Genomic DNA, 14301 nt, shown 5'->3' on the forward strand with positions numbered 1-14301 from the left:
CTTAATATTATACTAGACATTCTAGCCAGTGCAACTGACAAGTAAAATAAATAAAAGTCATTCATATTGAAAAGAAAAGTTTTCTTTTTTACTACCAACAATCAACTATGCAGAAAATGCTGTGGAATCTACAGAAAGATGATAGAATAAATGAGGACAGCAGGTTGCAGGATATGGAATGAATATACAAAATCCACTGTATTTCTGTAAACTAACAAAGAATAATCAGAAATCGAAATTTTTAAAATCCATTTTACAATAGTATCAAAAATATTAAGTACTTAGAAATAAATCTGACAAAATGTGAAATATCTGTACACAAAAAACTAAACACCATCAATGGGAAAAATTAAAGAAGACAACAAATGGAGAGCCATGTTATATTCAGGGATTAGAAGACTCAGTATTGAAAATTGTTCATTTTCTCCAAAACTAATCTATAGATTCCACATAATCCCTATCAAAATCCCAGCAGAGTTTTTGTAAAAATGGACAAACTGACTGTAAAACTCATGCAGCAATGCAAAGGACTAGAATAGCCAAAATAACTTAGAAAAAGAAAAACAAATTTAGAGGACTAACACTACCTGATTTCAAAAAGCATTACAAAAATACAATCATCAAGACAGTATGATATTATTGTGAGGAAAGACAAATAGACCAATGAAACAAAACTGAATGTCCAGAAATAGACTCACATACATATGAACATTTAATTTTTGACAAAGGCACAAAGGCAATTCAGTGGAGAAAGGCTAGTCTTTTCAACAAATCATGATGGAACAATTAGATATCTATCTGCAAAAAGATAAACTTTAATCTGTACCTCAAATTATATTTTAAAATTCAAAATGGATCATAGACCTAAGTATAAAACCCACAATTATAAAACTTCTAGGAAAAGAAAAAACAAATATTGCTTAACCTTGGATTAAGCAACAATTTCTTACATACAACAACAAAATCTCATTCATAAAATAACAAATTGATAAATTTCTACTTAATCAAAATTTAAAATATCTGCTCTTTGAAAGACACTGTTAAGATAATGAAAATATAAACCATAGACTGGGAAAAATATTTGCAAAGCATATATCAGATAAAAGTCTTGAATCCAGAATATATAAAGGACTAACAGAATTTAATAATAAGAAAACAAATGATTCCCCCACCCAGCGATCTAATACAGAGTAAGAGAGCATAGACAACAATATTATATTATATCACCAAACTTGCTAAGAGATTAGAACTCAATTATTCCAACCACTAAAAAAAGGATCATTATGTAATGTGATAGAGTTGATAATTACCAGTACAATGGAAATCACATTATAATATATAAATGTATAAATTTAACATGGTGTACACCTTAAATTGACACAATGTTGTGTGTCAAATAAGTTTCAATTTTTTAAAAAATCCAATTTTTAAATGGATAAAAGATTTGCATACTTTACCAAAGAATATATAGAGTCTTATAACATCATGGCCAAAATGTCCAGGATTCAATCAAAATCACTCATGTGAAGAACTAGGAAAATCTCAACTTGAATGAGATAAAAGATAACATATCAACACCGATATTAGAATTATCTGACAATTTCTGATAGAATTACTAGAAATATCAATCCTGAATCTTAATTATCTCAATTAAAATTTCAAAGGAGGCAGCATAAACACGTTTCAACAAATAATCATGAACGTTTGAAACAAATGAAAACAAAGTCTAAGCAAAGAAATGGAAGATACAAAAAAGAACAAAATGGAAATTGTAAAACTGAAAAACACAATAAAACAACAATAACAAATGTAGAGAACAGAAGAAAGAAGCAGTGAACTTGAAGAGAGAAAAATAAAAATAACACTGAGCAACAGAGAGAAAACAGACTAAGAACAAAAACAAACAAACAAACAAAAAGAAACAGAGCCCGGGGGATTCGTGAGGTATAACAAAAAAAAAAATCTAAAAATTTTGTTAGTAGAATCCCAGAAGGATGAGGGAAAAAGAGTGGGACTAAACATATAGTCAAAAAAACAATAGCTGAAATTTTCCTAAATTTGGCAAAAGATATAAACCTACAGATTCCAGAAGCTGAGTGAATTCCAAAAAGGGTAAACTCAAACAAATCCACACCAAAACATATCAAAATCAAATTTTTGAGAACTAAAGACAAAGTCTTGAAAGCAGTGACAGAGAAATGATACCTCACTTATAAAGGAAAAGAATTTGAATAACAGCAAATGTCTCATCACAAACCTTATCACATGCCAAAAGGAAATGCAAAACATGTTTCAAATGCTAAAATAAAAGGACTAGCGACCCCGAATTTTATATCCAGCAAAAATATCCTTCAGGAATGAAGGAAAAAATCAAGACATTCTCAGAAGAAAGAAAAGGTAAGATAAGTTGTTACCAGTAGATTTACTTTAAAAGAACAGCTAAAGAAAGTACTTAATCAGAAAGGAATTATGCAAGAAGGCATTTTGGAACATCAGGAAGGAAGAAGGAACAATGAAAGAGTAAAAATATGAGTAAATACAATAGACACTTTCTTACGTTTTCTAAGTTAACAGTTTGATAATGGAAGCAAAAATTTCAATACTGTCTGATGTTGCTTTCAGTGTGTGTAGAGGAAATGTTTAAGACACTGTAAAGGTATTAAAAGTATGAGAGGGGCAGGTAAGTATCATTATAAAGGGGTAGTATAAAGGAGATCTTTGCAGTGATGGAATAATTTTGTATCTTGATTATAGACGTGGTTCCACATATTTACATGTGTGATAAAATGGCATTGAACTATGCACACACATTTTATCAATTTTCTGGTTTCCAGATTGTGCTACGATTACATAAGATGTATCCATTGGGGGAAATTGGGTGGAGGATATGGGGGATCTCTCTGTACTGTATTTGCAACTTCCTGTGGATCTATAATTATTTCAAAATAAAAAAAATTTTAAAAAGACAAAGAAATTATATGAAATTCAAGAAAAAAAAAAAAGAATACCTAATAAGTGAACACAAAATGAAACAAATCCAACTGTGTATTCAGTTAGTAGAACAACCACTCGGAGGAACTCTTTCAAGTGACCTTAAAACACAGTAATTGGACTCTACATTCTTCATGGGCAGTACCCTAAGGACAAAAAGAAGAAGGAGGAGGAAGAGGAGAAAAGGAGAGAAGGAGGAGAAGGAGAGAAGAAGGAGAAGGAGAAGAAACCACGTTCAGTAATTTTATTGTTGGAAGTCTCATTTTATTCTGATACTCTGATGTGTATGTTGTGGCATAAAGCAAATAAGTAATTATGTCAGCATCATTTAGAGCCAGGATTTTTTTGGTGTGGGAGAAAGGAGACAGACAATTAGGATAGTTAAATAAAAACTGTGTTAAAACTGAATTGAATGGTAAATATAAGTGTAATTTTATAATGTATTTTCTCTTTTCAGAAAAGAAATTATATTTCTTAGATCTGCTCACTAAGAAGTCCTAGAAACAGCAACCAACCCAGGAACAATGAGCACCACCAAGATTATGGTCTTTAAATAACATTTCCTACAAAAAGGCAACAGGATTTCTTAGAGAAATAGCTGACTCCCGGTCTGGGCAAGGTGTACAAGATGAGCCTAAAACATCTGTCTTAACATTATGATAGCAAGGTAGTTATCAGAATCTACTGGGGTTCTTTCAAAACACCAACACCAGCCCAAACCCCTACTAGCCAAAGATGGGACAATAGAAGCATCAATAAGAATAATAGTTACAATGGGTTAAAATGTATCCAGTGTGTTTAAATCTGTGAATCCATGGTGTTATGCAACAAAATAATAACTTTACTGATCATCTTTGGTAAATACTAGGAAACCAACTCATTATTCTGAAAACTGATAAATACATTATTTACAACAGCCAAATTATAGAAGGAGCCCAAATGTCCATTGATAGATGAATGGATACAGGAGAAGTGGTACGTGTACACAATGGAATATTATTCAGCCATAAAAAGAATGAAATCTTGACATTTGTAACAACACAGATGGAGCTAGAGAGTACAATGCTAAATTAAAATAAGTCAAAGACAAATGATGATCTCACTCCTGTGTGGAATTTAAGAAACAAAACAAACAAGCAAAGAAAAAAAGAAAGAGAGAGAAAGAGACAAACCAAGAAACAAACTCTTCATTACAGAGAACAAACTGATGGTTAGCAGAGGGGAAGGGGGGGTGGTGAAATAGGGGATGGGGATTAAAGAGTATGTTTATTGTGATGAAAAATAAAATAAACTGGCAAATAAAGGGGCAAAATTATTTATCCCACCTCCTAGGGGAACTATCCTCACAATAATCAAAATTTTAAAGAGGAGATGTTTCTCTTTATAGAAGTTCTAGAGCTCGTGAATGAAAAAATAGTGACAGACCTTGAATTGAATGCCACCTTTTTGCAGCCCTTAATTGAATAAAGGATCTAGGCAACTCTCATGGAAGGCTGCTAACATCAGTAAAAGAGAGATAGCCAGGCAACATGAGCCTCGTGATGGAAGTACACTGCCACTTAGGAGTTGTTCTTGCCCCCAAAAAAACTGAACTTGAATTTGCTCAAGTCTCTAGTCCTAACTACCAATTCACAGGAATAACACCACAGGGATGCTATCAGAAAATCCCGACTCTGGGAAACCCTACAGTGCAAACAACCCAGTTTCTTCCACAAATAAAACGCAAGGGGGAGAGAGACAGATACAGACACACACAGACACACACACAGACACACACACACACACACACACACACACACCCCAAGACCTACAGATTTAAAATGATTTAAGAAACACATCAGCCAGGGGCCCTGGGTGGCTCAGCCATTAAGCTTCTGCCTTTGGCTCAGGTCATGACCCCAGGATGCTGGGATAGAGCCCCGCATCGCATCGGGCTCCCTGCTCAGCAGGAAGCCTCTTCTCCCTCTCCCACTCCCCTTGCTTGTGGTCCTTCTCTCGCTGTCTCTCTCTGTCAAATAAATAAAATCTTAAAAAAAAAAAAAAACCACATCAGCCAATTATAATGTAGGGATCCTATTTGGATTCTGATTTCAACTACAGGGGGAAATAAATGTTGAACAAATATTTGATTCTATTAATGTCTTAACTTGGAGCTTTGATAGCTATTGTGGATTTGTGTATGTCCTTACCATTTAGAGATACATACTGAAAAATTTACAGATGAAATAATATGTTGCCTTAGATTTACCTCAAAATAACTAAGGGTTAAGGAGGGAAGTGGGAGGTGAGTATAAATGAAACAAGACTGGCCATGAGTTGATCATTGTTGACACTGGCTGATTAATACATGGACACTCATTTTACTATTCTCTTCACTTTTGTATGGGTGTGAAATTGTTCATAGTAAAAAGTTTTTTTAAAAATACCCATATAGAGCCAGAAAACTGCATTTTTTTTGTTGTTGTTGCCTCCCTAATCTTCACCCTTTGGTCTTTCTTTATTCTGTTCTCTGGTGCCTAGAAGACTAATGTCATAGTAATAATAACAGTAATAGCAACAATAGTAGCCAGCATTTTGTGAGCACATACTTACTATGAGCTAACTCATAAGCCTTTTATGACTATTTCCATTTAATCCTGACAAAGTCCTACAGTAGATACTACTATTATTTCCATTTTACAAATGAGAAACCTGAGGGGAGAGGTTTGATGAAGAAGCCAAGCCTCAAACCCAGATCTGACTGCAGATTTCCAGTTTATAACCCCTAAGCTACAAAATGGCAAAGGAGGAACATGGCTGTCGCGTCCTCCCTTCTTTGGGCTAAATCCTGAGCTCTCTCACTCTGCCGCCCCCCTCCCCCCAAGGTGGCTTCATTGCCCCACACCATCCTTGGAACATGTGCCAAGAGCTAGAAAAGGGGTTGGGTTTCTTGAGAGCATCCCAGGCCTGCTGCACAACCTGCCCTTCCCCAGCCGCGCTGCCGAGATTCCCGGATGATGTCTGGTCCTCCTGCATCCAGCCTGGAAGCCAGACATGAGCATGTGCGGGGGGCGCACGCATGGCTCACCTGGGCCGCGGTGCCTCTTCTCCATCCAGATGTAGCAGTTGTTTTGGGCCACCCCCGTCTGCGAGTCCAGGAAGGGGAGGCGCACGCTGCGCTCTGCGCAGAGCCGCGAGTTGTAGCTGCGGCAGTGCTCAATGGCTTCCTTGTAGAACTGGTCCCCGAGCCTGCCCGGGAGAGGGAGAGAGGAGGAATGAGGCCGGGGGAAATGGAAACACAGCCAGAGGGAAACTGATGTTACCCACCTCCCTCCCTGGGAATATTATGGAGTTACGAAGACCCAGGCAACAAGGACCAAGAGCCTTGCCAAGGGGCAGAATCCAACTTGGTGTCAGGTCTCAACCAGGTTCTATTTCCCATACCAAATCCACCAGGACTTTAGAATCCCCTTTAACAGAGAGCCTAGGGCCCCTAGATAAACCACCAGTAAAAGTGACAAGTCCCTGTTCTGGGAAGCATGAGGTCCCGCACCACAACAGAGGTGGTTCTGGAACAATCTTCCATGGGTTCTCCCAGGAGCTCAGCCAGAGCCCCCTCGTTAACATCCTCTGTTAGCCACACTTTGTTCTCAGTAATTGCCAGGAAAGGCACTCTAGAATGAACCCAAAACACCAGTATAGATGCACGGCTTTCCATTACAATAGAAGAAAAGCACCCCATATAAACACAGACTAGGACAGAGGAAATAGCCCATAAAACTGGAGCTATCATGATGAAAGGAGGTGAAGAGGGGCATGCACCAATCTTTTAAAACCACACACTTAAAGAAAAATAACTTTCTAACTGAAAACAAAGGAAGCATTTGTAATAATAGTTGAATTTTGAATCCAAGATAATGTAATCCCTGGGGTCTAAAACACAATAGAAAGACCTTTCTGATTTGTTGGAGGGGTTTGTCAGATGAAGCATAGTAAATTCTACGTTCCTGAATCTTTGGTATCCTTGGACATGTGGTGATGCTACTAATTTTAAGACGTTATCCTTTTCAAAGACCAAAAATGTAACATTGGTAAAACTGACCAAATGTAAAGAAAAAAAAATCAGTGCGATCAAATACATAACAAATAAAAGACAGGCACATGTCGAAGTTTAATAAATGTCTCAAGGAAATACAAATGTAATAACATAACCTCTGCCAGGTAGACTTGCACTTTTCTGTGGGGAGGTGGGGGGAAAGGCAGGACGGGGAGGAGCCACAGGGATTGCTGGGCCAGAAGGGAGAATCAAGTAGCTCATTTTGAAGCAACATTATGAATGTCCCCTTGTTTTGGTTCTATGTAGATTTGAAGAAGCCAAAATCAGGGTGAGAAAATCTCTAAGTTAAAAATAATATATTTCTTAGCCAAAATATTTAGAGGACTAAAGAAAGCAAATTTTTAGAGGGATTTTTCTATACTCTTAAAAAAAAAATCAGTGGGTCAGGGTCTACCAAAGAGTTTAAAGCAAATTTCCTATTCTGGGAGGATACAACCATTGAAGCTTCTGAGGCATTTTTGGAAATTACTTATTGACATACCTCCAAAAAAAAAAAAAAAAGCCCCTGCTCCTTTTCCCCCTCGGAACATCTTCAGCCTCACAAGGAAGGCATAACGTGCTCAGAAAGTGTCCTAGCAGTTGCAAAACCAAACTGTAATCAAATTATAATAGCCACACAGCTGGAAATGAATTGGGGGGATGGAAGCCCATTAAAATGCTATAAAACGGAACATGAGCTGATGTAATCAAAGATGGTAACAAGGATCATGAGATTGATCAAAAATAAAGAACCATTTCCTACAAAGCGTTCACATCTGTGTCCCACCAGCTTCAATGCCTCCACTGCTAAGGCGACATAGCTCAGCGCAACAGAACGTTCCCAGACAGCTCAGCCCAGCCAAGATGACACACAGCCCCATCCAGTGTGTCCTGGATGCTCCAGCTCCTTCATGAAACAGCGACCAGCCATGCCACATTGATGAGAACTGACAAGAACACGTAACAGAGGTGCCCGATGTGAGAAAGTCATGTGGTTTCCCACGATCTTTTGGCAGGTGGCCAAAATAGACGTTAACTCTTCCAACCCCAGAAATTCTGCTGAAAGAGAATCCATAAACCAAGCCAATGGCACACTGGAACTCATGGACTGGAGAGAAGGTTTCCATTTTCGAAACAAACTCTGGACGCCGGGATAAAAGAAAACGACGGCAGGATCTCAAATTAGACTTTTCCTGATATGCTCCTAACTTGCTTCCAACAGTCCCAAAGAGAGGAACAAGAAAGGGAAGTTGCTGAAAATAAAAAGTGAGTTTGGCCAAGTCCATGCCCCACACCGAATGGAACGAGAAAGTCAAACAAAGTGGTGCGCTGGGCGAAAATTAATTTCATCTTAAATACTTTCCACTTTCCATAACATGCGATGTTATTAGTAACAGGCGTGCTGGGGGGAAAATGTGTATTTTTAAATGTAATCTTTGTGTGAATGATACCTCTCTTATGTAAACAGAGAAACCCTTCTTCGGACCGGAATGACCGTATTAAAGATTGAACCTGCAAAAATGTGACATCCAACACCCTCTCTGCCCGTCTCCAGGGAAGTCACTTTTAAACAGACTAGGCGTTGACAGCGACTCGGAAACAAAAGTTTAAAGCCTTTTTCAAGATACGGGAGGAGAAAAGAGACTTCAGCCTTTTTGATAAATTCAAGCAGCACCTCTCCAAAAGTTAATTAGCCAAAATCTTCACAGGGCTTGTTCTGCTCTCTAGAAGAAAATCAATGGCCAGGTCTCCCTAACCCGTGGAAAGCAATTTAAACAGGAGAGAGGACAAATGTCCTTTTCAATATGGGATTTCTTAAAAAAAAAAAAAATCCCACAATGATAGGATCCCAGGGGTGATATTTGCATTCAAGTTGCAAGGGGTGAGGGTGGGGGAGGCTGGCAGTGAATGACTCATTTCGTGGAGCAGTGACCAGCATGCCCCAGGCTGGGTCAGGCACAGCCCAGCCTCAGCCATCACCTGTCTGCATCAGACCAAGGGGGCTGGATGACCACGGGGTGATAGATGTATTGGGCTGGAAGAAGCTGTCACAAGGCAGAGTAGAATGACGTTCTCATCAACAGCCTAGTTCAGGCTACCCAAGGCTGCAATCAGGAACAGGAAAGGCACAGGGGAACAAACTACGGGGCTCTCTGCCAGAGCAGGGCCGCCCACAACCTGTGGCTTGGAGCAGCACTGGCTGCCCCGTTCTGGGGGCACCGTGAGGGGTGAGATCCCTTAGCGATCAAATCGGAAGTAAGGGAGCATAGTTCTTAGAGTTTTCCAGTGACCCTCCTTGAGCTCATCTGTGGAAAAATGGATTCCAGGGAACCAAAGAGAATTTGGAGGGGTGCAAATAAGTCTTCTCCAAAATGATTGCCAACTAGGCTCCAAATGTGCTTTTCAGAGCCCATCACAGCCTCTCCAAGACCCTCTGCTCCTCTTCTTCCTCATGCTTCCACCTCTCTCTCTCAACACCTTGCCTGTTCTCTTTGATTCCATATCCACTGTCCTGAGCTGACTCTCAGGTCCAACCCTCCACCCCAGACACCTGGAGCTGCTCCCTCTTCACTGTCCCTCTGGTCCTGTGTTCTGACCCAAGAACAGGTGTCCTGCCATACCCCAAACACGTGTCCAAAAGCAAATTCCTCATCTGCCAGAAGCCTGCTTCCTCCCCAGAGTCTTCATTCTCTGGGGTTTGGGGGGGAGGGCGGGAAGACCTGAGAGAACATTGCTCTAGTATCTCCCCAGCAAGGCGTCCTTGACCCTCCCCTTTCCTTCATCCCATCTGGCATTGGGTTCTTTCATTTCTCAGGAAGTTGCCTCTTCTTTCCATTCCTGCTGCATGGCCACCAGTCCCCTTTGACTGTAAAAACAGGACCTTGTCCCATCATTGCTATTTGTGCACATAAACAGAGATAAGCAGAGATAACAAGAAGCCCTAGCCTGTGGCAGGATCTCTGGCCCCTCCTTCCCCACCATGGGCTCCTCCTCTTCTCTGTGGGCACCTGGATTTCCTGCTGTCTCACCCAGCTGCCCACACTTCCACCACCGCCCACAAACACACATTAAGAATCATCACACCAATATGCTAACTTCCTCCTGTTTGCATTTAAATATATTTAACTCTAACTGCGCTGTGGAAAGCCATCTCCCATTGATGTAGCATTTTATAGTAACTAGCAAGCAGGGGGCAATATTTGGCAAGGTGGAAGAACCTTCCCGTTTTCCTCAAAGTGACACTGTTCCTAGAGCTGCTCTTCAAAGAAAGCCAGGTGGAGTATTGGCTGTGGACTGAATTGTTTCACCTGAAATTCATGCACTGAAGCCCTAACCCCCCTAATGTTCTAGAATTTGGAGATGGGGCCTTTGGGAGGTAATTAGTTCATGAGGATGGAGCCCTCATGATGAGATTGGTGCCCGTATAAGAAGAGACAGGAGAATGACCTCTCCGTCTCTCTCTCTCTCCCCATCTCTCGCTCGCTCGCTCGCTCCCTCTCTCTCTCTGTCATGTGAGATCATAGCAAGAAGGCAGCCATCTACAAGCCAAGAAGTTTCTCACCAGAACAAGACCACGCTGGCACCCTAATCTCGGACTTCCCAGCCTCCAGACCTGGAGGAAATAAATATCTGTTGTTTAAGCTGCTGAATCTCTGGTATTCTGCCATAGCAGCCCAAGCGAAGGCAGTGTTTCTGATATTTAAAAGAGGGAAGGCCGATAGAGGGTGGTGGAGCAAGATTCCAGTCCCCTTCTTCCCTCATTCTGTCCCCTTCCAACAAAGATGGCACTAGTAATACTATTCATCATGTCAATTTCAATTCCATGCCATGCTTAATGTTTATCTTCTTTACAAGACTCTAAACCCTATGAGGGCAGAGACCACATCTGCAGGGCCACTGTACACAGCCACCGGCTTTGCACTAAACAGCTGCCCAGGGACACCAGTAACCCAGTACGCCTGGCCTTTTTCCAGACTTATCCACAGCCTCCAGTACAGAGCCCAGCACAGCTGCATTCAACAGCAGCTCATATACCTACAGTAGGTGCTTCCATTTCGACAGTCTTCAATTGGCCGCACATAGAGGTTGGTGATTTAGATTGCATGGATGTCTAGTCACAACTTGCAAAAAAAAAAAAAAAATCGAGAGAATGCCTGCAAACGCTCCCGTTCAGTCCTCAACACCCAGCTCCCGGGTTACTGCAGCAGGGCCGTGACTATAATCACTATAGCTCTTCTACCCATCCTGACAAAAAGAAACCTCCCTGGAGCCCAGTTTTTAGTCTTTCACTCCTCAGGATGGAAGCCAAGATGGCTCCCACTGGTGCCCAATTTCCTCTGGAGGCTGACAGGGCCCTTGGAGAGCCGAGGGATTGGGGTGGAACAGAAAGAAGAGACTTGGATCAGGCAGATCTCAGTCCAGCTCCAAGGCTGACTGGCTACACAACCCCAGGGCTGCTTACTTTCCCTCCCCAAGCCTCAGCTCGATGTTCCGCAACCCCTACTTCAGGTCTGTGAGAGAATTAAATGACAAGGAACCTCTGGCACACAGAGGGAAGTGCCTTTCATCAACAGTGGTTCCTTTCTCCTGCCCCCACAGAGCAGCATTTTCTGCCACTTTGCGGCACACCACCTGCTTCAGCTGGTCCATGCCCTCTGCGCGAGACACACACACACCACACTCACTGACGCAGTGTCTTTGAGGCTGGTGGACGCCAACCCAAACCTCTGTCCCAAGACCTTAGGCGGCAGGGAGAGCTGGAGAGCTGTTGCATGACGATCCCGAGTCCAAAGCCTGCCCAATACAGAAACAGCACCTGGCTTGCTCGCCGCTCTAGCCCCAAGCCCAGCACAGAGCTTGCCATGTTGGGCTGAATGATGAATGAATGACTGAAGGACTGAAGGAATGAAAGACTCTTCGTCTGACCCTGCTGTATATATGAATCAGACAGCCCTACCCCTGGCCCCCAACAATATACTTTACTCAGGTTCTTCCTCCCACCTGAAATTCTTGCCTCTTGCTCCTGGACTGGCTAATCTTAATCTGTTCAAGGGCTGGCTGAAGGCCTGCCCCTTCCAGGACACCTCCCCAGTGATCCGGCCAATAGTGTTTGCTGTCTGCCCTCTTGGAGCTCCCCGATTGTCTCAGTTGTGTTTGGCCAGTCTCTACCATCCTCCTTATCTCTCCCCACCCAACCAGAATATAGGAATCTTGAAGACAGGAGTTCTATATTTCCATGTTACCCAACCAAGCCCAGGGCTGGGCCTATAGGAACACGTGATAAATATTGATTACTTGATTGAAATGTCAGGCCTTCCTAATGGAAGCTTCCCAGCTGAGAGATGCTTGGGACACTCTTTCTCCATATGCAGATGAAGTGAGCCTGAAGTTATCTGGCTTCTCCAGAGCACAAGCTTGGCCAACTGAAAACAGATATCCTGCAAGCTCACATCTCAAGGAAGTTTCTCTATCATTAAAAAAAAAAAAAATCCCTTCAGATCCCTCCTACATTGTTGGTGGGAATGCAAGTTGGTACAGCCACTCTGGAAAACAGTGTGGAGGTCCCTTAAAAAGTTAAAAATTGAGCTACCCTATGATCCAGCCATTGCACTACTGGGTATTTACCCCAAAGATACAGACGTAGTGAAGAGAAGGGCCATATGCACCCCAATGTTCATAGCAGCATTGTCCATAATAGCTAAATCGTGAAAGTAGCCATGATGCCCTTCAACAGATGACTGGATTAAGAAGATGTGGGCCATATATACAATGGAATATTACTCAGCTATCAAAAAGAACAATTTCTCAACATTTGCTGCAACATGGACGGCACTGGAGGAGATAATACTAAGTGAAATAAGTCAAGCAGAGAAATACAATTATCATATGGTGTCTCTCATCTATGGAACATAAGAAGTAGGAAGATCGGTAGGAGAAGAAAAAGATAGAGAAAGGGGGGGTAATCAGAAGGGGGAATGAAGCACGAGAGACTATGGACTCTGAGAAACAAACTGAGGGCTTCAGAGGGGAGGGGGTGGGGGAATGGGATAGGCTGGTGATGGGTAGTAAGGAGGGCACGTATTGCATGGTGCACTGGGTGTTATACGCAACTAATGAATCATCAAACTTCACATCAAAAACCAGGGATGTACTGTATGGTGACTAACATAATATAATAAAAATATTATTATAATAAAAAAATCCCTTCAGCTCTGCAGATTTTCATTTTTCCATCCACAAAATTCATGCCACTCTTCAAGACACAGAACTAACATTCCCCTTCTCTGAACTTTACAAGAAGCTCACTGAATACGGTGCTGTCATCAGACCACCTCGGGAGGACTAGCTCTTCCTCTCTGATGCAGGAAATGCGCCCTCGAGGCTTATCAAGAATGCCATCACACCACTCACCAGGAGAAGGGTCTAGGGACTGACTCGCCAACTTTGGTTTGTGTCAGGATCAGTGGGGGCAGGGGAGGCTGTGAAATTCTGATTCCAGTGGTCTGGCATGTGATCCAGACATCTGTATTTTTGACAGATTCCCCCACTGATTCTGAGTCAGATGAGACTCACTGACCTAAGGATGTCTCCCCAACTTCCAAAGCAAGGGGAAGAACAACAGGGCCTGTGATGCTCTTTCAGCCACGTAACAGCAGAGCAGGAAAGCCCAGTAAACTGACTTTAACTCAGCTGGATTTGTTCCTGAAATTTTTTTTTTTTTTCTGGCGGCTGGCATGCACTGAGCAGCACTAACCTGTAGCAGACTATTGCCACAGAAAGCCTCATCCTCTCACGAAACATCCAAGAGGCCTGGTTAAGGCAAATTTACGGAGAAGATCGTGACATTCTTTGAGTCACTCTGGCAGTAACTCTGACCTTCATAATATCGCAGGAAAGGCACCTTGTGGACAAGGGTATTGCCTTGCGAAAGCCAAGTCCGATGAAGAATTTGAACCCTAAAACTCCTAACATGACTTAAATGCCATGCAGCCTGATGTTCAGGACTGCTAGACCCAATAAATCCCTTTTCCAGCATCTACTCTGGTGAAGACTTTTCAGGGACTTATTATGCAAAGCTGCCTGAGCAAGACGGAATTTATGTTGAACCTGGCCATGATTTCCGAGCTGCCACTGGGTGTTCTGATGACATACGCAACTCAGGGTTGAAGTCAAGGGGCTGCCAAGGACAAGAGACTGGAGGCAGGAGGGAAAAAGGATGATTCCTTCCAGTAAAT

At 41.9% G+C, this 14301-nt stretch overlaps 1 protein-coding gene across 5 annotated transcripts in view; it reads right to left on the reverse strand.

Annotated features, from left to right (window-relative positions):
• The window catches only part of DPF3 (double PHD fingers 3), a 286307-nt gene that overhangs the window by 144508 nt on the left and 127498 nt on the right, over positions 1 to 14301 (reverse strand). For all 5 annotated transcript variants that reach the window (XM_034642253.1, XM_034642251.1, XM_034642255.1 and 2 more), the window contains exon 2: positions 6059 to 6219. In XM_034642253.1, coding sequence (XP_034498144.1) covers positions 6059 to 6219 — 161 coding nt within the window. The remainder of the gene's footprint in view (positions 1 to 6058; positions 6220 to 14301) is intronic.

This window comes from Ailuropoda melanoleuca, chromosome 14 (genome assembly GCF_002007445.2).
Source record: "Ailuropoda melanoleuca isolate Jingjing chromosome 14, ASM200744v2, whole genome shotgun sequence".
Classification (NCBI taxonomy): Eukaryota; Metazoa; Chordata; class Mammalia; order Carnivora; family Ursidae; genus Ailuropoda; species Ailuropoda melanoleuca.